Source organism: Ptychodera flava, chromosome 9, assembly GCF_041260155.1.
Source record: "Ptychodera flava strain L36383 chromosome 9, AS_Pfla_20210202, whole genome shotgun sequence".
NCBI lineage: Eukaryota > Metazoa > Hemichordata > Enteropneusta > Ptychoderidae > Ptychodera > Ptychodera flava.
Genome location: NC_091936.1, coordinates 31,069,910 through 31,091,186, shown reverse-complemented (window position 1 = coordinate 31,091,186; position 21,277 = coordinate 31,069,910). Strand labels below are relative to the sequence as shown.

The following is a 21,277-nucleotide window of genomic DNA, read 5'->3' as shown; positions in this document are numbered from 1 at the left end:
CTGTCATGATAACTTTTCCCATCAAAGTCTCTGAGATGCTAAGGTGACAATGCAGACCAGGATATTAGAACAATTCTTTGAGAAAATTTTTGACACGTTTGCTTCATGTGAAGTCTTACTGTAGAGAACAATGAGACTGGATAATGGCAAAAGCAGGGATGGAGATAAAAAGAGTGCAAAACACTGTCATCTGAACGTACCTTCATGTTCCTTTCCATCGTTCGCACAGAACGTTGGGCTTCTTTCTGGGCCTGGATTTTGTGCTCTAACTTGATTTTGGTCTGTTGATATTTGACTCTCTTCTCACCAAGTCTCTTCAGTGCCTGAAGAAAGAAAATCACAGAGATGGATGGATTTATTTATTGTACAAAGTTCATAAAGAGGAAAGGTATCAGGAGTGATTTTTAAGTCTGATATTTATAAAGTACATGTATTAATGTCCTGCCAGTTGAAAGTGAAAAATCCACTAGATCAAATAGAAGATTTTGCATACAACTCAACATTTCCTTAAGTGCTATCATTATAGGCTCCAACAATTTTGCCAGATATGACCTGCCTGCCAAAAACTGAAGGGAGGGGAGGGGGGGGGGATGGGGAGAGTGGGATCAGTCCTAATGTGGAACGACACCAAATCATTTCACTTCCTTAGTCATGGATACCAACCTCTAAATGATCCTACCTCCCCCCCTTGTGAATATTGGGGGGATGGGGGGGGGGGGGGGGGGCAGAAGCCCCTTACTGTATCATCCCACATGAAACCATGGTATTGTGTTTAATATTATTTTTATATTCCCAATAAGGGAACTGTACTTAAAATGAACTTGGTGTATTTTCAATGGAAATTAGTACACAATTTGATTTATACAAACAGAAGACTGTACAAAATGAACCCTCCTCGTACAAAGAGTAGTCTTTGTACCTTTTGTGAACGAGTAGAAGAGACCTTGATGCATCTTTTTGTTGAATGTGAAAGTATCCGGTGTATTTGGAATGGTTTTGTTTTGTTATGGGGTGTTTCGACTGAAGCCCCACAGAAGCTATCCGCTAAACAAATTTTGCTGGGTGACACCTCTTTTTCTGATCTTCTAAATTATTTGTTATTGATAGTAAAGAAAACAATTTTGACAGTAAAATTAAGAAGATTATCCCTTCTTTAAGATTAGTTCAGTTAAATATTAGAACTTCAAAGCAGACTGAACTTTACATTGCAAAAAGAAATGAGAGCTACAGACAGTTTTTAGACAAATGGTCGAATTTTGAAGTATGACTCCTTTGTCAGATGTAGAAGCATAATGTATGTGTATGTATTCTCTTTCTTTTCTTTTCATCTAAGTCATCTGTTGTAAAAAGGGAAGAACTCGAAATAAAAAAAAATGTTTAAAAAAAATCAAAAAAACTTGGTGTATTTTAAAATTCAAACATGTCCATGTTCCTCATCTCAGACCTAGACACATCTGTGCAAGGTACCAAAATCTCATAGGCAACTTCTCCTCAAGCTATGGAGGTGAGATGAATCAAGCTTTTCATTGATCCACCTTACCTCTTCTATCTTGGCCTCGTGTTCAGCGACAGCTTCCAGCTTTGGAGCCAGGTTTCTGTGGATCTCAATATACGCGTAAACAGCGTGAACCCATCGGCAGAGCGGGGCTGCCGCCACACTGGACTTCATCACCACTTCCGGCCTGAACTCTGGATCCTGGATGAAGAGGACGTTGAGCTTGTGGAATATTTCATCCGGCATATTCTCCTTGTCGTAGAATTCCAGGTCTTCAAAGAAGTTATCCCGGCATATGAGGGCTTTGCCACTCGCCCAACTAAAATAAAAGATAAAACAGTGTTAATGCCAGAGAAATTCAAACCAAACATGGCTGTGAAAGCATTTTTCAAAAAGAATGCGAAAATTTTCGACATTTTCTTTCTGCAAAAAAGTATTATGTGTACGACTAAAAGTAGATAAATTACAGATGTTTCTCAGTACCACTTTATTAGCTATGAAAAGGTATTTGAAGGCAGTTTCTTTTATCAAGAACAAGTCATCGTTGATGACACAGTCCCCACTTGTTAATGAGTGCTTTGATTACAGGTCCTCAGAGAGGATAGAGTCCTCTTCATTAGGTCTGTGATAAAAATACTTTTGAATAAATTTGCTTGATACATGTCTGAGTTGTAGTTCAGGAGATGAAAAAATCGTAATAAAAGGGCCACATGGTGGCCATATTGGATCGTATCACAAAACAAATTGATGTGTATAGCTATGACATTGGTCAATGTCCTTGTACCAACTTTGAATAAATCTGTAGAAACATGCCAGAGTTATGACTCTGTACATGAAAAAATCGTAATAAAATGGCCGCCTGCTGGCGGCCATATTGGATCGTATCACAAAACAAATCAATGTGCATATGTATGACATAGGTCAATGTCCTAGTACCAATTTTGAATGAAATTGGTTGAGATATGCCTGAGTTATGGCTCTGTACATGAAAAAATCGTAACAAAATGGCCGCATGGCGGCCATATTGGATCGTATCACAAAACAAATTGACGTGCATCTGTATGACATTGGTCAATGTCCTTGTACCAACTTTGAATAAAATCTGTAGAAACATGCCTGAGTTATGGCTCTGTACATGAAAAAATCGTAATAAAATGGCCGCCTGGCGGCCATATTGGATCGTATCACAAAACAAATTGACGTGCATATGTATGACATAGGTCAATGTCCTTGTACCAATTTTGAATGAAATTGGTTGAGATATGCCTGAGTTATGGCTCTGTACATGAAAAAATCGTAACAAAATGGCCGCACGGCGGCCATATTGGATCGTATCACAAAAAGAATCGACATGCATATCTATGACATTGGTCAATGTCCTTGTACCAACTTTGAATAAAATCAGTTGAAACATGCCTGAATTATGGCTCTGTACATGAAAATATCGTAATAAAATGGCCGCCTGGAAGCCCTATTGGATCGTATCACAAAACAAATCGACGTGCATCTGTATGACATATGAAGTAATCCTTGTATCAAGTTTGAATGAAATCGCTTCAGGCATCTCTGAGATATCTGCGTGAACGGACGGACGGACGGACTGACGCACGCACGGACACACGCACACACGCACGGACATGACCAAACCTATAAGTCCCCCCGGACGGTGTCCGTGGTCAAGAAAAACAGACTTAAAACTGAATAAATTATCAATAGGTATAGTATGAGGAGGTTTTCATGTCATCTTTGATGAGAAATAGTGCTCTGAATGAAAGTGCGTTAATTAAGCGCAACGCCACCTTACAATACGTTTTTCTTGACTTACTCGTATGGTTGTTTAAACAGAAGACACAAAGCATTGACTACGTTGATGACCATGACTGGCGGTGCAGCGTATGTACGCAGCTCTTCAATGCTCTTTGGGTCAAGACTCTTTAGTGCTTCCAAAGCAGCTTCGTAGATGGGATCAACCTGGTATTAAAACAAAATGACAAAGTTACAAACTGTAATTTCTTTTACGGGCAAGAGTATAGAGATTGATGCTTGGTGAAAGTATGCACAGTGATATCTCAACAGCATCTGCTGTGTTTCCCGTGCAGACCATTTCACTGTTTCAGCGTCTCTTACATTCACTCTCTATGTGTAATCCAAATACAGTGTTTTTAGATAATGGGTCAAACCTGAAATTCGAATGGACAGAGGTTCAAATGAAATCACTTGCGCCAATGTACATAGATATATGTATATTTCCTCACGTGTTTGTACATATGTGTTTGTTTATACCACCATCATGTGACCTCTCGGGCTTACTGGGTCAGTAGAACATCATGCGTCCTTTTTATTCCGGAGTAGAACCATTCACACAACTACATAGGTGCAACTTTTTCATCCTTACATTAATTCTATTACTAGGTTGACGATGCATGACAGTTTGCTGAATACATCAAACTCAAGTTTACTTCTGAGCGGTGTATTTGTTTTGTTTTTGCATTCATTGGTTTTTGGTAACTTACAGCCATACCAATGAAGGAATTTTTGAAACTTTAAGGGTTTATTACAACTGTACCATTGACTAAGCGTATACAGTACAGTAGTGTGTGTTGCGTAGGAAACACAGTGATCAATAAACCACATACAGTAAAAATGTATTTCTGTCTAAGTATTACTGTATCAGACTGGTCTGCATTAAAATCACGTATCTCTTCAAGTAACTTCTCAAAAGGAAACCATTTACCTTTTCTTTCTCTTCTTGTGCGTGTTTCTTCAAATTTTCCAACGGTGCTGACAACTTTGCAATCTCCTCCTCATCTCGGGCACACTCTTCTTTGGCCTGTCAACATTCACAATTCAATCTTTTTGAATTTGTTCAAGTAACATGATGATAAATCAACATTTATCGCATTTGAGAGGTTTGAGTTTGGTTTCTTGACTCAAGGACCTTGCCCTTGACCTTGAATTGATGATGTGTGTCATTTGCACGGAATCGGGACATTTGATTGGTTGGTTGAATTCAAGATGAGAATGAAGCCAGAAAGAGCAGAAGATACGATTGGCTGCCTGATGCAAAGTCTGTGAAATTGTGACATCTTGTTGGCTGTGGTTTGATATGCTAATTGCAAGGACAATCACAGCATAAATTTTTACTGTACAATGACTTTGAAGCCATGGAGTTGCAGAATCTGATTGTCTGACTTTAGTTGTTGTTTAATAATCAATGTGGGATGTCCTTACATGTAATAGCACCCACAAAGTTTGCTCTGCAAGCAAACCAATGAAAATTGAATCTGATTGGCTAATATCATCAACCACTGCCACATGGGGGTCAAAGGTCATACCTTTTGATATTCTGCTTTGAAGTGATCCACTTCTTTGTGTCTCTGTTCGACAGTCCTTGTTGCCTCCTGTAGCATTGGAGTCAGCCTGTCAACGTCGTTGTTGTAGCTGGATATCGTGTCATATGCTACGTTGATTCTGCTCAGTGCCCTCTCAAACTTGATGACCGTTTTCTGCGAGAGACAGCAACATTAACAACATGTCATCAATATATTCCTGAGAACTGAGGATTGCAAGAAAGTGGGTGGAATCAAGAGTTCTGTTGGCTCTTCTAGCTGCTCTTTGAACAAAGTATGATGAAAATTATGTATTAATCTTTTAGATACTCATTAAATATTCATCAAAGTTGGCCTTGGTGTGATAAGTTTTAAACTTTCACCACCATGGTTTGTCCCAAATCCACTGTTTTCTATGGTAAAGTTGGACCTGTACACAGCGAACTGGGGGTGATAAGTTTTAAAGTTGAACCAAGTATGTACTCATGAACAGTTTTGTAAGGATCTGTATCAAATGTCACTGTGCTGATGAAGATCACATCATGCACCTTGACATTGTACCACTCACATTACAGGCTACATATTACAGTATGGCCACTACCAGCATGGGCCTAGTTGTATGTCACTGATAATAATAGCAATTTTGAGTAAACTTTAAAATGGTGTAGCCACCTAGGAATGAAAATCTACTGTAATATCTCTGGTGGAGAGTTGTGGTAATATCTGTTGAAAGTTCTTGTAGTCGTGTGTCTATGAATCAGACGGTTGCCACACCACAAAATGATGACATTTCAATAGAAATTCAAATCTCACCATCATCAGTAAAAATGTGATTTCATTCCGCAGGCTCAAAGCTTTTACAAATCATCAAATAGAAGAAGTTGAATTTCAACGGTCTCTCGGACAGATGGCCGTAAATTCATAACTTACTTTATGGGATCTGGCCAGCTTGGATGCAATGTGCTTGAAGAGATCGATAAACTCCAAGAAAGTCACCGGTGTGAAGAACTTGATCTGTGCTTTGAAGAGGCCCTCTATGATGTGTTCTGAAGACTGATGGATGTAAGCCATGGCGTGACACACAGCTGAGATCTGACCGGCGGGGTCCTCTGTCCTCCATGGAATGTAATGCAGCTGTGAAAAGACAGAGAAAAAATACTAAACATCAACATCTCTTGTCAGAATTGACTTTTAAATTTGTTACTGAAATCCTTTTATTACTGAAATCAAGATTTTTTTGAATCTTGCCTATTCGTGACAGGGTATCGTTTAATAATGAATCGGTTTTAGTGTACAAAATCATGAATAAGCTTGCCCCTGATTATCTGATCATCTTTGTGAAAGATGTTCAGCAGATCCACAGATGCAATGTCCAGGTGCAAACAGAGCTAGGGCACAGAACCAAATTTGTAAGTTAAGTTTTATGTACAACAGGGAAAAAATATGAAATAGTTCGTCCAGAGATGTTAAATTTAGCTCTTTGCTTCAATCACATGAAAGAAATTTCATCATCATTATGCCATCTTATTAACAATTAGGTTGACACCTCCCTTTTTGAAATTTTATGTGTGTTTTTTGTCTTTTCCATTTTGTGTTTTTACATTGTTGTAATAGTCGTAAGTTGTGACTTTCATTTTTCTTTCTTAGCGCAAGTATTTTTTTGTATTGCTTGACACTGTATGAGAAAAGCCATGAACTAAACAGTTTATAAAGTTTATTTAAAGTTTATAAAGGTTGTGAGTTTGAACCTGATTGAAAACACCATCTTTAAATAGACATTTCTTTCAAATTCAGATGTTATACACACAGAAACCAGAAATTTTGTCTCGGGTCACAAACACCTCAAAAGGTGGCATATAATTAAAAGTCAGATCATGGCCAAGAGCCAGTCCATACCTTCCCGGAGTGTTTGTCTTTTGTTTCTCGTCTCATCCACTGGGTGGCCACACTGACCAATGCATCATGGGTCCAGGGAAAGTACACATCGACGCAGCAGCTGTGAGTGAGTAGAGTGGGGAACATCTGCAGTGTGTCTATGGCCTTGGTGTAGTTGATGTCTAGGAAAAAATATAAGTTACAACAGGTTTGTAAATATGGGCCAGCGCACAAATTTTAGACCTCACTTGAAGCAAAGTACACTTTTTGCCAACAGTGTGACACATATATGTTATTTATGTTATCTTTCAATGCATTAAAACCAAATAATCATAAGGTAAGTAAGTTGTAAAATTTTTGTTAGGATGCTACTAGGCTGCGCTGCCCTCTAGAGACTAAGCAGTCTGAAACTAGGAAATATTCACCCAAGCACACCATTGACAAGTAATTGCTAGAACACTAGTATGCAAAGATGTCCAATGATAACTAATTAGATCAAGCATCAATTCTTTAATAAGGCACCATTTTACTTTTGTACAAAAGACTTCTCACTCGTCAACTTACTGTTAAAAAATGCCGGTATGACTGTCTCATTTGCTATAAACTTTACAAACCGTGACAATTGTCATCCTTGGCTTACAGCCTACTCCATGTAAAACTATACCAATGTATCATAAACTAATGTCACTTGGTAAACTCCTCAGTGCCAAGAACATATCAGATTGCTAAATCTAGCATCAGATTCAGCCATGCACTTGCAATGAATATCATTCCTCATCAAGTGTGACAGAATTGTTTATCTCTCAATGACTATCATCTTTCAAACAGTTCTTTCTCTTTCCTTGCCAACTTACCAGTGAAATCCATGCACATGACAACATGCATATTGTTACAGACACGCCTATAGAATCGGTCCACCGCCATCTCTAACCTTTGACCTCTGTGACCTCCACCCTTTGACCCTGGCAACATGGTAGTTGCAATTTCATCGATTTCCTCCTCGGTGTATAGGTTTGGAATAGTCCCTGAAACAAATGTGAAAGTGTAGAACGATTGAAAGCGGAACCTCAATACCAGGCTTGGTATTATTTTTAGATATGACTGATAATTTTTTCATAGCTTCTCTGTCTATAAATAGACGAGAAGCTAAAAATCACAGTGAATCATGGGATATCACCAGTACTGTAGCAGAATAGCTTGCAAAAGTAAAATCTAGAAGATTTCACTTTTCATTTATGATTTTATTTTCTCACCTTCTCTCATCACAGCTGAAATATCCAGCAGGCAATCTTTACCAAGTACATCCCTGACGAGCAAAACAACTGGTTTTCCCTGCAAGCCTGCCATGTGACTGGCCTCCTTGATGTGCTGTCGTAACTTCTGTCGGTTGACGGTGTGGTCATCCCTGGTGGATGGCCGGGTTTCGTAGAGTCGACACCGGGCAGCGTAGGCAGCCAGTTTCGTCAGAGAACCTCGGCCAGTGCAGTGAGTTTTGCCCAACAGCAACGCATTGCCACCGGAAATACTCTGTGCAATAGAATTAAAATCATTGTTAGAGATGGTTCCAAAATCAGAGTTGAACAATATTCTGACTGAAATGAAATTTTAAATACAAGAAGATAATTACCATGAATGGTGACATTGCATTCAAATACTCTGAACTCAATTGACATTCAACAAGGGGGACTTGAACTTCATTCTGACATTATCAAGCAAAATTTCTTTACTATACAAACTAAATCTTAAACTAGGTGAACATATGCTAGTCCTTCAGAAATTATACCATTCTTTTGCTATGCAAAATATTTGGTGAGAACAGTTATCATTGTGATGAATTAATGGTGCAATTAGCTGGGAAGATTCATCGCTTGAGGGCGCTGCTCACTTATCTCACAGAGAGAGCACACAGAGAAGTGCTTTCAAGTAACTGATCTTCCAGTATATCCTACAGGTAGCTTTGTAAATATTTTTGGCTAGAAATACCATAAGAATAGAAGGACAAGCATGTAAATAATTACTTCATGGTACAGTAGGATGGTACAGATATATCACACATTACACAACATTAATTTTTCAAGCGACACTTCAGTCATGGATCGATGATTTTTAATCATGATTGTACTCACAAGAACTCTTGTCAGTTTAGCAACGTGAAGCAGAGCTTCTTTGAAGAGAACCAGGTCCAATTTCTTGGCTGGATATTTCTCATTGTAGAGGAGCAGGCACCTCTGTACTCCGTCCATCAGAGAGCTATCACTGCTTTCACTGTAGCCTGGCACAATAGGGCAAAAACAGGAATGTGAGTTTGAGCAACATTACATGCAAGATTCTCCATGTACATCATTCAGTTTCAAAAAATTAGACCTAACACTTCAAAGTTACCAAAGTCAGAATTTCATATTCTCAAAAGTTTCACTCTAGTATGAAAAACTCATTCTTTGTAGCTTTGCCTGTTTGTACAGCAAATTCTTTAATGAATTTGAAAGTGAAAAAAATATGCACAGACAAGAGTACAACTTTGTTTACTTTGCCGATATCCACAATTCTTCAAACGTAACTTCTGATATACAGTTGAAGTCTGTATTCCTAAAAATATTTCAATTGCTTTGTTTTAAATGACATACTGAACATTAGTAGTTCAATACTGACACAGTACAAAGACTTGTGTTCCATATCGACAAGCAACTGCTGTGCTACTGTGCTCAAGAATAGAATTCTTTTGGATAGCACTACGCTGCATTACAAGTCATCATAATCTGGAGGGATGGGGGGAGGGGAGATATGTGTTAACCAGTTCATCCTTTATGCCCTTTAAACAGGTCCACAATCACCATTTATAAACCATTAGTTTGGGCCAAACCATTATGGTGAAAGGGTTTATTCATTTTAAGTGAAAGGCTCTCTAAGAAACTCTTCTGCAGGTTAACATTATTCACTACAAAACAATCATGAGGCCATTTTTGGAGAGGGAATACTTATTAGTGCAGTTTGCATTTATGAATATATTTATTTGGAAATTGAGCATTAGATGCTTGTCTTGATATCTACCAAAATTCTCTAAGCAGATGTAACTTACCTCTTTCCCTGGAATTGGCTGAGTACAGATACTGACTGAAGATGATATCAGATAGGCTTTCACCGGGCAGACAAATCTACCATGAAAAACACAATGTTCTGCATCAGCAAAGATTTGAATCATTGGTTTTGACTATCATATCACTCTAACATTCCAATGTGTCGGTACAAGTATATTCAAACGGTGGGCTTCAACCAAAATGTTGATTTGATGAGCTGAAAATTCCTACTGCTCTTGCGTAAAACACTGCCAAGCCACCATCATGTTCCAACAAGACTATTGATAAAATTAAGATAGAACGCGCCTCGGGGACAGATGTTCAGACTCTAAAACTTTTATACTCGAAATTCAAAAATTTTGTTTTTCTCCATAGAGTTAACACAGGGATAGTGGCCTTTTTGGATTTCAAATATCTGTAAATCTGGGGTAATTTGTTTCTCTAGTATCAAAACTTGCATGGTGACCCCTGATTTTCATTCTTGATTTTGAAAGAGAATGGTTGAAAGATTCCTTACGGAAAGTTTGAGCAAAAGTTTAAGTCTTTCACTTTCAAGGTGCATACTACCTTAACTATTAACTTTTGCACACCTGAAAATATCCACTACGATATCATGATATTATAGTAGATATTTTCACAACTGAAAATACCTACTACTACATTATGGTATCACAGTAGCTATTGATGGTACAAATACAGCAATCTGATTATTCAAGACTTGAACATAAAATTGGTACATGTACATTGTAGGTGACTTGGTGACATATGTTGTGAGTTCAAATCCGATCGAAAATCTACTGACGGTTGGACCATGTGCAAGTTCTAAGTCAGAGAAATCTCCCCTTTTGAATTAATGTTTCACGGCAGAATTTCAATAAATAATACCAATAAACCACCTCACAACACTTATACCACTCTGGTTTTGACAAGTTCACTCCATATATGCAGTTGCTATCACTTGTGCATATATATTGTGCCTGTCACTGGTCAAAACCTTATGGTATACTGTCACTGAGTGTTGTTTGTGAATAACTGCAAAGCATATACCCGCACTAAGTTGTATTCTGCCATTAAATAGTACATACAAAATAACAGTCAGAAAAATCTGCTTGGCTTTGCTTGAAATACTTTCGTTTGGGAAAAATTGATCAGGTTTTCAAATTTGTAACACAGTGAGGTCAAAGGTGAATTGTACAGAATTTTGGTATAACACCAGTATTAGCTGTTTAAAGTACGACATTGGAGATATGGAGATTAGATATTCACCTGGTCCATGCTGAGTAGTGGTCCATGATATCTACCGTGAGATGCGTCACCGATCAGTCCAGGTTTGAACGTGACACCTCGTCGATACGCCCCCGATGGCCGCCCACTGTCAGCATCTCGCGGGGTGTTGGGTTTCAACACCCCCGGTGTTGATGGGGTTGCAGACTGGCGTAGGATTCCGGCTGATGCACCCACCCTGCTACCGTTGCCTGTATGTGTGTCTCTATCTGAGAGACGAAATTATGAACAATTGTCAACAAGACAGAAACTCTAAAGTGTGAATAGAATTCAAAGCATTTTAAAGACACATTTTCAGCTGTTAAGGATGTACGAGCGGTACGCCGCATGGAATTTGTCACTTCCCATAGGATTACATCGAAATTTGCTGGAAAATCACTTTCTACTATTGTCATTTTCATGAAAATTTGGACAAAGCTCAGTCTAGAGAAATAAATAATAGTGATCAAATAAAATGATATGGTCACCGGGCTAACTTTTGAGATAAATTTCGTCCATAGAAAATGCATTGGTGAAAAAATGCTGACTCAGCATTTTTTCTCATAAATGGCAAAATTCATGGTCATGTATCTCAAAAACAAGCGCGGTGACCCCTATATTTTATCACACATTTTGATAATACTTACAAAGGAGAATCCAAAATCGACAATTTAGAGAAATGACATTACTTTTAATTTTACCGATCGTACATCCTTAACTATAAACCCTTGTTAACTTCTAAACCCTTATATGGAAAGTAGCTATAACTTCTGATGATCTTTTCACTACTTTTGTTTTTATGCTAAGTATAAAGGTAGTATGCCCCTTGAAACTGAAAGACTTAAACTTTTGCTCAAACTTTCCTTAAGGAATCTTTCAACTATTCTCTTTCAAAATCAAGAATAAAAATCGGGGGTCACCTCACAAATTTTAGTACTAGAGATACAAATAACCCAAGATTTACTGATATTTAAAATTCAAAATGGCAACCATCCCTGTGTTAACTCTATGGAGAAACATGAAATTTTCAAATTCGAAAAACTAAGCCCATGAAAATTTTTCTAACGCAAAGAGCTTTAAAATGAATCCAAACAAGTGGTACATCAGAAAAGTATTGTAAAAGTTTGAGAGTCTGAATATTTGTTCCGAGGCGCGTTCTACCTTAACTACATTTTTATGTTTCTACTCCCCAAAGCATGTTGAGATACACAGTATTCAGCCTGTCAACTCAACCTATACAATCATGTGTAAACTGCATTGTTATTGTTGACAACTGAATTGTAGTCCAGATCTCAAATTCAAATGTAAACAATTACAGTGCATTTTACATATATATAGACGCTGTGTTGACAAGCAAAACAGTTGGTATTTCAACGTGCTTCAATGGGTAGAACAAGAACTTGCAATTGATACACAGAACAAAAGTAGTGAAAAAAGTAATAAAACAATTACAGCTACTGGCACTTTAAAATATGCAGATGGCCATTGAAGTATATGTACTGTACATGTAGAATGGTTGAAACATGGAAACCTGACATCACTCATACCTGTGACTGAAATCTTCCTGGCGTCTTCAGATCTTGGTGAGTGATGCTCAGTTGTGGCATCGTCTTCAGTATATGTCCCTGAAATCAAACATTTAGGTACTCAATGTAAAGTGAAAATGATGTACGGGGGCAACAACTACGTACATGCACACAATGCTGATAAAATGGAAAAGTATATCAAATGATCTTCTTTGGAATGAAATGACATGTTACTATTCTTGTGCTCTTTTTATGCACAGGTTTGTACTACTTAATACAATATCAGCTAAAATTGCAGATAAAACTCCATCTTTCCCCATCCATGCCATCCGTCCCCTAGTAAGTTAGTAGGCATCTTGAAAGTGAAAGGCTTGGATTTTTGCTGTAGCTTTTCTCGAGGAAACTTTCAACCATTCTCTCTCAAAACTGAGATTAAAAATCAGAGGTCAAAGTGCAGATTTTGATAGCAAAGAAACAAAACCGTAAATTTTCCAATATTTGAATTTCAAAATTGCTACTTCAAAACGAGTCCGCTCAAGTGGTAGAGCAGAAAAGGGTTGAAAAATTTGAGAGTCAAAATATCTGTCCCCACGGCATGTTCTACAGAAAGGGACTTCCAACATGGTATGATTTCAATACCTGTTGCTGTGGTAGCCCTGGATTCTGTGGTGGTATCTCTGTCACTGTCTGGGGTGGTTGTCTCTGTGGTGGTGATTCCAGTCCTTGGTGTGCTCACTTTCCTCTTGTGGGCATCAGAGTCTACACATAGAAAGAAATACGTCCATTTTTTGCCAGGGGGGGTGTTTCATACAATATCTATGAATCACTTAAAATCTTTTCATTGTATGCCACGAACCCTCTCTACACATCTGTACTAAATTGTTCCTTACATAAAACAGTCCACAGTCGCACCTATGAACAGTCCAATAAATACAGAATGTTATGATGATTCAGTTGGCTTATCTTGTCCTTTGTCCTTTTTTGTGGCTGACGGCCTGACACACTAGATGAATCTAGCAGCTCAGGTAAAAGATAAAATACAGAAGTTTTCAAAATATATTGGACATATTGTATGCAGTTTAAGTACTTTTAATAGATATTAACCCTTTGAGTACACTGAATCCTTAAATACTAAACCTGATTCTGAATATCAACAGCCTTTCATCAATGTCATACCTTGTCCTGAATGTGAAGCTGACTTTGTCTTTGGTGTCACACTGCCATTATCCTCATCAATAGAATCTTCATCTTCACTGTCTTTCTCTTGTTTATCAATCTCCTCTTCATCAACTTTCTCCTCTTTTTCATCTGTTTTCTCTGCATCACCTTTCTCATCTTTTCTATCACTTTTCTCTTCATCAACTTTTTGCTCGGGTTCATCTATCTTCTCCTCCTTGGCCTTCTGGGTTTCCTCTACTTTCTCTGTAGAAGGCGCCACATCTTCTGTTTCTTTGGAAACAGCATCCGGCTTTTCACCACTGGGGATTTCAGCTTTCTTGTCATCACTCTGGCTAACAGTCTCTGGTTGAGGAGTCTTCGACTCCTCCTTGGCAAGACTTGACCTTCGTGATGACCGCTCTGGCATGGGCGTCCTGCGGCTGGAGGTCGCAGAGCTGAGGCCAGGCGTGGACGGCAGTGGAGTCAGACGCTTGCTTGACCTCTCGGGAGTTTTAAGGAAAGATGCCTCACTTTCTGATTCAGCCTGGAGGAATTAGGAATGAAGATGTCAGGATTGTCAACAGAAACCCTCTTAGATTCAGTGAATAATATCAATGGATATGAAATTGATCTGTATACTCGTGCACAAAATCACATTTATTGCTATCTTTTCGTAATGATTCATGACAGCAAAATCACAATGAATTATCTGATTGATCACAAGAACTGTACTTTCACACAATATTAAAATAAGAACTTTTTGAAACGGAGTCTAGATACACAATATCTCTAAAAACAAAAGCTTTCTGAAATGTGCATTTACATAATTATACCTTTTGTAACAATGCTATTTTAAGTATCTTCAGAAAGAATCTGACTTCACAAGTATGTAAAGATTATTTTAAATTGATAAATTGGGAATTTTGTAGAAATGTGCAAAATTGTAAGGTCAAATATTGGTCATTTACTTGAAAAAATTTTTCACTGTCCGACATGATCAACTCAACCACAATAACACAGCTGACCTTTGGTCAGTTGTGTTAAAAATGAGAGGTTTAAAAACTGTTGCATAAATAGAAAGCCATTAAGGTACGTTGTAGTATGCGCCTTGAAACTGGAAGACTTAAACTTTCACTCAAACTTTCTAGAAGGAAACTTTAAATAACTCCTTTTCAAAGTCAAGCATAAAATCTGGGGTCACTGTGCGAAATTTTGTACAAGAGAAAAAATACCGTCAATGACGCTGTACCTTCTCTAATGTGTGGCCAGGTCAGGTAATTGGTTGTTGGCATGGAGTTGTTGGTAAATAGTTGATGATGTAGGGGCATGAGGTGGGATATGGACCCAAAGAACCCAAAAGATGATTAAATACATCAATCAAAAAATTCTAAGCTACAGTATAAACTGCCTAAAGATAGTTCAATGTGGAAAAAAGTTAAACAATTCAGAAATAAGAATTAACAGTCCAAAATAGTAATGACGCACTTCCTTACTGACCTGAGTGCATGTGAAATACACAACCTGGCATCTGTAAATTAATGTATACCAAGTGATCATTTCCAGTCACTTTTAACTGTTTTTAATGGATTTTCCAAAGAGTCCTGTGGAAATGATGAAAAACGCCTATCTGGTCTTGTGTTTGTATAACCTCATGGCTGATAATTGTCATAGTATTGAAAAAAAATTGAAAGTGAAGAAATTACTGTTTTTAATAGGCATATTTTCCTTGAAATACATGACCGTGTAAAGAACATATGCTAAAAGTGTTTAAGAGTAAATTTCTTTTCAAAAAATAATTTAATTTGTGACCAAAGGATTTTTATTCTTTGAGTTTACAAATTCAAACATTGCAATTTGTTCAATCATCTTGTGCAGTGCAAAATTTATAAAATGACTGAAAAACAAAAAAAGTTGGCAGAATTACAGTCTTTATGATGTAAAATTATGGGTTGACATCACGATAACTGTTAATCTGTTTGAAGTACTAATATACTATAATTTAAAAAAGAAAAATTCATGCAGAAACGGTAAAATATATTGTCAGCAATGTAGTGTTAATTTTGACTTTACATCAAAATATGCCTTTGCTGGATACCAAATATATAGGGCGAAATATCAGCCATGTTCAGCAAAATCCACACAACAGCATTGATCCTTTTCTAATTTGATTTGATTTGCTTATGTTATCCTTGTATGACAGTCAGTACAATATGGAACTTGAACACAACACAGTGAATAAGTATGCTGTAAATGAAATGGTGTGGCTGCATCCACATGCAGCAATAGGAGTGCCTTTGTCTCTCACCCCTCATTTCCAACCTGTCCCATCCCTGAAAAAATAGTTTGGTCTTATTTATATTATAACGTTAATAATTTTGTATTTGTTAAAATGTGCGCATCTCAAAAACTTTTGATCATAAACATTTTCATTGTTTTTTAAAGCTGACCAATCAGTTAACCTGTTTATTTTGAATATTTGCGCATTTTTCCTCAGTATTTGACATTTTCTGAATACCTTCTTATTCAGTTTGTCATTTTCTAAAAGTTTAAATGCTCCATTGTGTGGTCAAGCTTTCCACAAGCATCAAATGTGGTACTTCATATAGGAGGGTCTGCCTCTAGAGGGCGGGCATCATGAACACTCCTGTGTTTGTTGGTTAATTCCTCCACGTAAACTTCTGATTGTACTGTAAACATTGAACATGGCCGACGTCCGATTTTCCTGTCTAAACTTTCACTCATTTTCGTTCATATAACTCTGAAACTCCAGGAAACGATTGGGAAGAAAGGGTTATCTTGAAATATTGAGGTACTCGCCGATATTTTGCAAAATTAAATGAGAAAAAATGCAAGGAAAATGCCGACAGGCTTTTACAATGACAGTTTTCAGACTCGGAGGCATATAATCATCTCTGCAGATTATGCAACAGGCCCAGATCACGTGAGGCCATGAGGGGATATCCACGCAACTCAGTACCAAACACTAGCGCTCACAGAGTGAGCAAGCACAAAGTGAGTACCCCTAACGTCAGCTCAGTAGTCTGTAATATATTGTAGTCAACTAAGAAACCTTGGAGAAAGGCTTAACACTGTGGCTATGCCGCTAAGTCCCTTTTGATTTTTGTCATAGCTCAAAATCGTTCTCCCACACCTCAACCTGAGCCATGAACACCCCCACCAGTTTATGATATGACCCATCACAATGGCATGACGTCAACGGATCTTGACAGACGGAAGTCTTGACAGACGGAAGTTCTTGACAGCAGCATATTGGTTTTCAACTCTAATACCTTCTATAAATAGACACGAGAAGGTAAAAATGCAAGGAAAATGCCGACAGGCTTACACAATGACAGTTTTCAGACTCGGAGGCATATGATCATCTCTGCAGATTATGCAGCAGGCCCAGATCACGTGAGGCCATGAGGGGATATCCACGCAACTCAGTACCAAACACTAGCGCTCACAGAGTGAGCAAACACAAAGTGAGTACCCCTAACGTCAGCTCAGTAGTCTGTAATACAGTAGATTGTAGTCAACTAAGAAACCTTGGAGAAAGGCTTAACACTGTGGCTATGCCGCTAAGTCCCTTTTGATTTTTGTCATAGCTCAAAATCGTTCTCCCACACCTCAACCTGAGCCATGAACACCCCCACCAGTTTATGATATGACCCATCACAATGGCATGACGTCCACGGATCTTGACAGACGGAAGTCTTGACAGACGGAAGTTCTTGACAGCAGCATATTGGTTTTCAACTCTAATACCTTCTCTGTCTATAAATAGACACGAGAAGGTAATAAAATCACAAACTTTAAAATTTACCGATTCTTGAATTTCAAAATGGCAGCCATACCCGTGGTAGTTCAACGGAAAAAATAAATTTTCGATTTTCGCAAAAATAAGTCAGTGAAAATTTTAGTTACCCCATGAGCTTCAAAATGAGCCCTAACAGGTGGCTTCAAACAATTACATAGTTTGAGGCTATGAATGGCTGTTCCTGAGGACCTTTCTGCCTTAATCATATTCGTACACACGTTTTGAAGAATGACCTTTCACTGGGACTGCAGACAGCAGTCACAAATTGACAATTTTTCTCTTCTCACCTGTTCATGTATTTCTTGGATGGTTTCCATTTCCTGGCCAAAGTTATCACGACCGGTGCAAAAGTGTTTTTCTACCGTTTCATGAAGCTGTCTGGTGAACCAACCACGATCTATAGTTATAAAAAAGAGAATGCAAAAAAAAAAATCATACAAAGTGAGCAAACAGTTGTACGTAAATGTTGATCCAAAGACATTATACTGGCTTGTATTCTGACTGAAATGCAGATTTTCCAGCAAGTCAGTGGAATTGTTTATGTTTGAATTCTACTGGGGGGGGGGGGGGGTAGTCCTGAAGAGGTTTCACTTGTCAACAATAACAACGCAGTCTACACACATACAGGCCGAGTTGACAAACTGAAAACTGTGTATCTCAACATGCCTTGGGGAGTAGAACAAGAAAGTGTGGTTGACACTAAAAACAAAAAAACAGTGGAAAAACCATCAAAAGTTACAGTTACTGGCGCTTTTAATCATGTTAATTTACCTTCTTCTGTGATGAGTCTGTCAAAATACGTCCTGGTGACCTCATGACACCACAGCCGTACAACCACTCTCATCATGGGTGGACTCACTGCCACAGAGGTACCTCTGGTGTCTGTAGAACTCATTGATGTCCAGCTCTGACTGTGTCGCAACACTCCCTGGTTATTATCTGACAATATCAGGGGAACACTCTGTGATTTGCCTGCAGAGTTGAATTTTAAAAAAAGTAGTACGTGAATATCATGCAAATGTATACATTTAAGTCACAATAGTATATTACAAAGTATCAATTTTTCACTATATTTGGTACTTTTTAGAATAGACCAATTTGTATGAACATCTTCAGTTTGTAATATGACTGTTGTCAACCTGATGAACACTGTTATGAAAACAATGTGGAGTTAGAGGGCCTCACATAATTTTTAGATTCAACTGGAACCCCTAGGATTTTGTTGATTTTGTGGCAAATTTGATCATGGGCTCTGTCTTCTTTGGTATTGCAGGAACTGTTTTGATTTTGGTGATGGAGTTTATTCAGATGCATCAGAGCGCTGATTTTAAGTTGAGCTCTTGCTAAACATAAACCCCAATCACCCTCTGCTCAAATGTCAGAGTTGTTCACCACTCTGCGCTGTTGGGGAATGGCTTGGTCCGAAGCAGGTTTAGAAAATATTTTGAATGGGTGTCAATTGTCACTGCTAGTGCTAACTTACTAGCGAAGGAAGGAGTTAACAAGTGACTCCAATATTTGATGAGGAAACAAAACGCCAAAACTAAAGTGGGTTGGTAATTTATTCAGTTTATAGCAGCTCAACCTGAGCGCACAGCCGATTATGTAACGTTTCATTGCTGTCTCATGTTATGATTTTAGATTTTTATTTGACTGTTGTCATGCTGGTAGACTTTGACCACTCTTCAGCTGCCTTTTTAAGAATTTCAACTGACTTGATTTGAAAGCCTGAACCTGATACCCACAGTACTATATAGCTTGAAATATCATTTGCTATGTCCTGAATGACCTTTGAACTAATGTAATGATGGGTAACAAGTGTCTAATACTTGTATAAAGGGTGATTAACCCTTTGAGCGCCAAAGTCAATTTTTGTCACATTTATAAAATAAACCCCACTCAAATTTTTTTTTAATTTTTGCCAAAGTTTTGATAGAATACTGTAGCCACTGAAATGTGATGTCCATTTGATCCAAAATTATCAAAAATGTTATAGAAAAATTCATAAAAATTGGTAAAATGTTGCACTAAAATTTTGGTGGGAAACATTACAGCACTCAAAGGGTTAAACTACCCTCTGATAGTGGGTAGGGTACCTATCTCTTGCCCTACCTGGAGTAGTGCTGGGTGGTTTACTTGCTATCCCTCCTGGGGTTGTGGTGGCAACACCAGCAGTAGATATAGTACCTCCTCCTTTCCGGCGGGTGGGTTTAGGTCGTCCCCTGGATCGAGGAGACAGTAGGAACATGCCACTGACGCAGCGTGCTATGTCATGATGTGTGAACACGTAGTGAGCATTGACTGGGGTTGGTGTCAGGTTTTTCTTGATGGTGTGGTAGAGGTCAAGTGTCGCTGATAGAATGGCCTGCAATGACACAGTAATGGTTCTCATTATGGTGAAGTGAAGGTAGGTCCTGACAGCTTTTCAAAGTGCAACTATGGGCAAATTGTATAGATAGCTGACTGTTCACATGGAGGGAAGGATTCTAAAATAGTCGACAGAACTTGGACAAGATTCCCATTAGAACTTCTAAATAAATGAGCGATGAAAATAGCAACTGACAGAATCTTAAGGTAGTATCCAACTCGGAATTGAAAGATTTCTTCTTTTGATCAAACTCTCCTGAAGGAAACTATACACGTTCCCATTCGAAATCAAGAATAAAAATCTGGGGTCACTGTGAAAAATTTGGTATTAGAGAAAAAAAAAATTACCAAATATTTCAAAACACTTCAAAGTTACAAGATCTAAGGTGCAAAAATTATTAGTGGTTCCTGTGACCAACTAAGGAATTTTGCCACTGAGGATTAACTGTAAATAGTGTACAACAGTGGAATAATGTTGATTTAAATACAAGATCATAACTCATTGAGTAGTTTTAAAACTTCTTACCTTTAAAGCTTATTGGGAATGATTTAAATGTTTTGAATTTTAGCTTTCTTTTATATTTGTTTTGTTGTTCGGTGTGTGTCCATTTGTCTTCTTTGCCCTGGTTCACTTCACTTTTTTGTTTGCATTGTATTGTTTGTATTGCATTGTATTGTGCTGGCTTGGATTGTCATGTTTCACGTAGTTCTGCTTTGTATCAGTTTGTATGTACAATTGAGGGCCCTGGGGAAGATGAGCATCATTACTGAAGCTTACCAGGTAACCCCATTAAATACGGTTTGATAAAATAAAAATAAAATATGCATGAGAGCATTTATTACTCACATGTGCCATTTCATAGTGATGTGCTATGGAGTATGCTGGGAACTCTTCCAGCCAGCTCTGCAACGGTTTTCCGTACACCTGGTGCACGGCTTCACTGGACATGGGGAACACACTCAGTATGGTGAACAACCTGGCCAGTCTTGGGTGGATGATCTGATTGGCTGTCCCGGTGCCTATGCCCGGTACGCCGGGTGAGACGGCCGCTGCGATGAACTTTGCTCCGTCGACCGGTTTGAAGTACAGCCGCTGTCTGTCGTACACACCTCCGTGGCTCAGCATCTCGCGAAGTAACTCCAGACAGGGTTGGCTACCTGTGAATGGCAAACGGTCAGAGTGATGACTGTAAGCAGTGCCAATCTACATTTTGTGTGTGTGTGTGTGTGTGTGTGTGTGTGTGTGTGTGTGTGTGTGTGTGTGTGTGTGTGTGTGTGTGTGGAGGTGGGGGGGAGGACTGTGGTGTAAGACATCTTCTAGGATTGGTGAATTTGCTCATTTATGTAATTGATGCAATTGAAAATCCTTT

The 21,277-nt window shown here is 38.3% G+C and overlaps 1 protein-coding gene across 3 annotated transcripts in view; it reads right to left on the bottom strand.

Annotated features, from left to right (window-relative positions):
• The window catches only part of LOC139140638 (dynein heavy chain domain-containing protein 1-like), an 89,875-nt gene that overhangs the window by 17,337 nt on the left and 51,261 nt on the right, over positions 1-21,277 (bottom strand). For all 3 annotated transcript variants that reach the window (XM_070709996.1, XM_070709998.1, XM_070709999.1), the window contains 19 exons: positions 20,755-21,065; positions 19,653-19,905; positions 18,312-18,512; positions 17,828-17,937; positions 13,739-14,264; positions 13,202-13,321; positions 12,584-12,661; positions 11,040-11,266; positions 9,776-9,851; positions 8,826-8,971; positions 7,953-8,226; positions 7,554-7,724; positions 6,721-6,881; positions 5,755-5,958; positions 4,831-5,001; positions 4,230-4,325; positions 3,321-3,466; positions 1,541-1,814; positions 201-323 (listed from right to left, as the gene is read on the bottom strand). In XM_070709996.1, the coding sequence (XP_070566097.1) occupies positions 201-323; positions 1,541-1,814; positions 3,321-3,466; positions 4,230-4,325; positions 4,831-5,001; positions 5,755-5,958; positions 6,721-6,881; positions 7,554-7,724; positions 7,953-8,226; positions 8,826-8,971; positions 9,776-9,851; positions 11,040-11,266; positions 12,584-12,661; positions 13,202-13,321; positions 13,739-14,264; positions 17,828-17,937; positions 18,312-18,512; positions 19,653-19,905; positions 20,755-21,065 (3,668 nt within the window). The remainder of the gene's footprint in view (positions 1-200; positions 324-1,540; positions 1,815-3,320; positions 3,467-4,229; positions 4,326-4,830; positions 5,002-5,754; positions 5,959-6,720; positions 6,882-7,553; positions 7,725-7,952; positions 8,227-8,825; positions 8,972-9,775; positions 9,852-11,039; positions 11,267-12,583; positions 12,662-13,201; positions 13,322-13,738; positions 14,265-17,827; positions 17,938-18,311; positions 18,513-19,652; positions 19,906-20,754; positions 21,066-21,277) is intronic.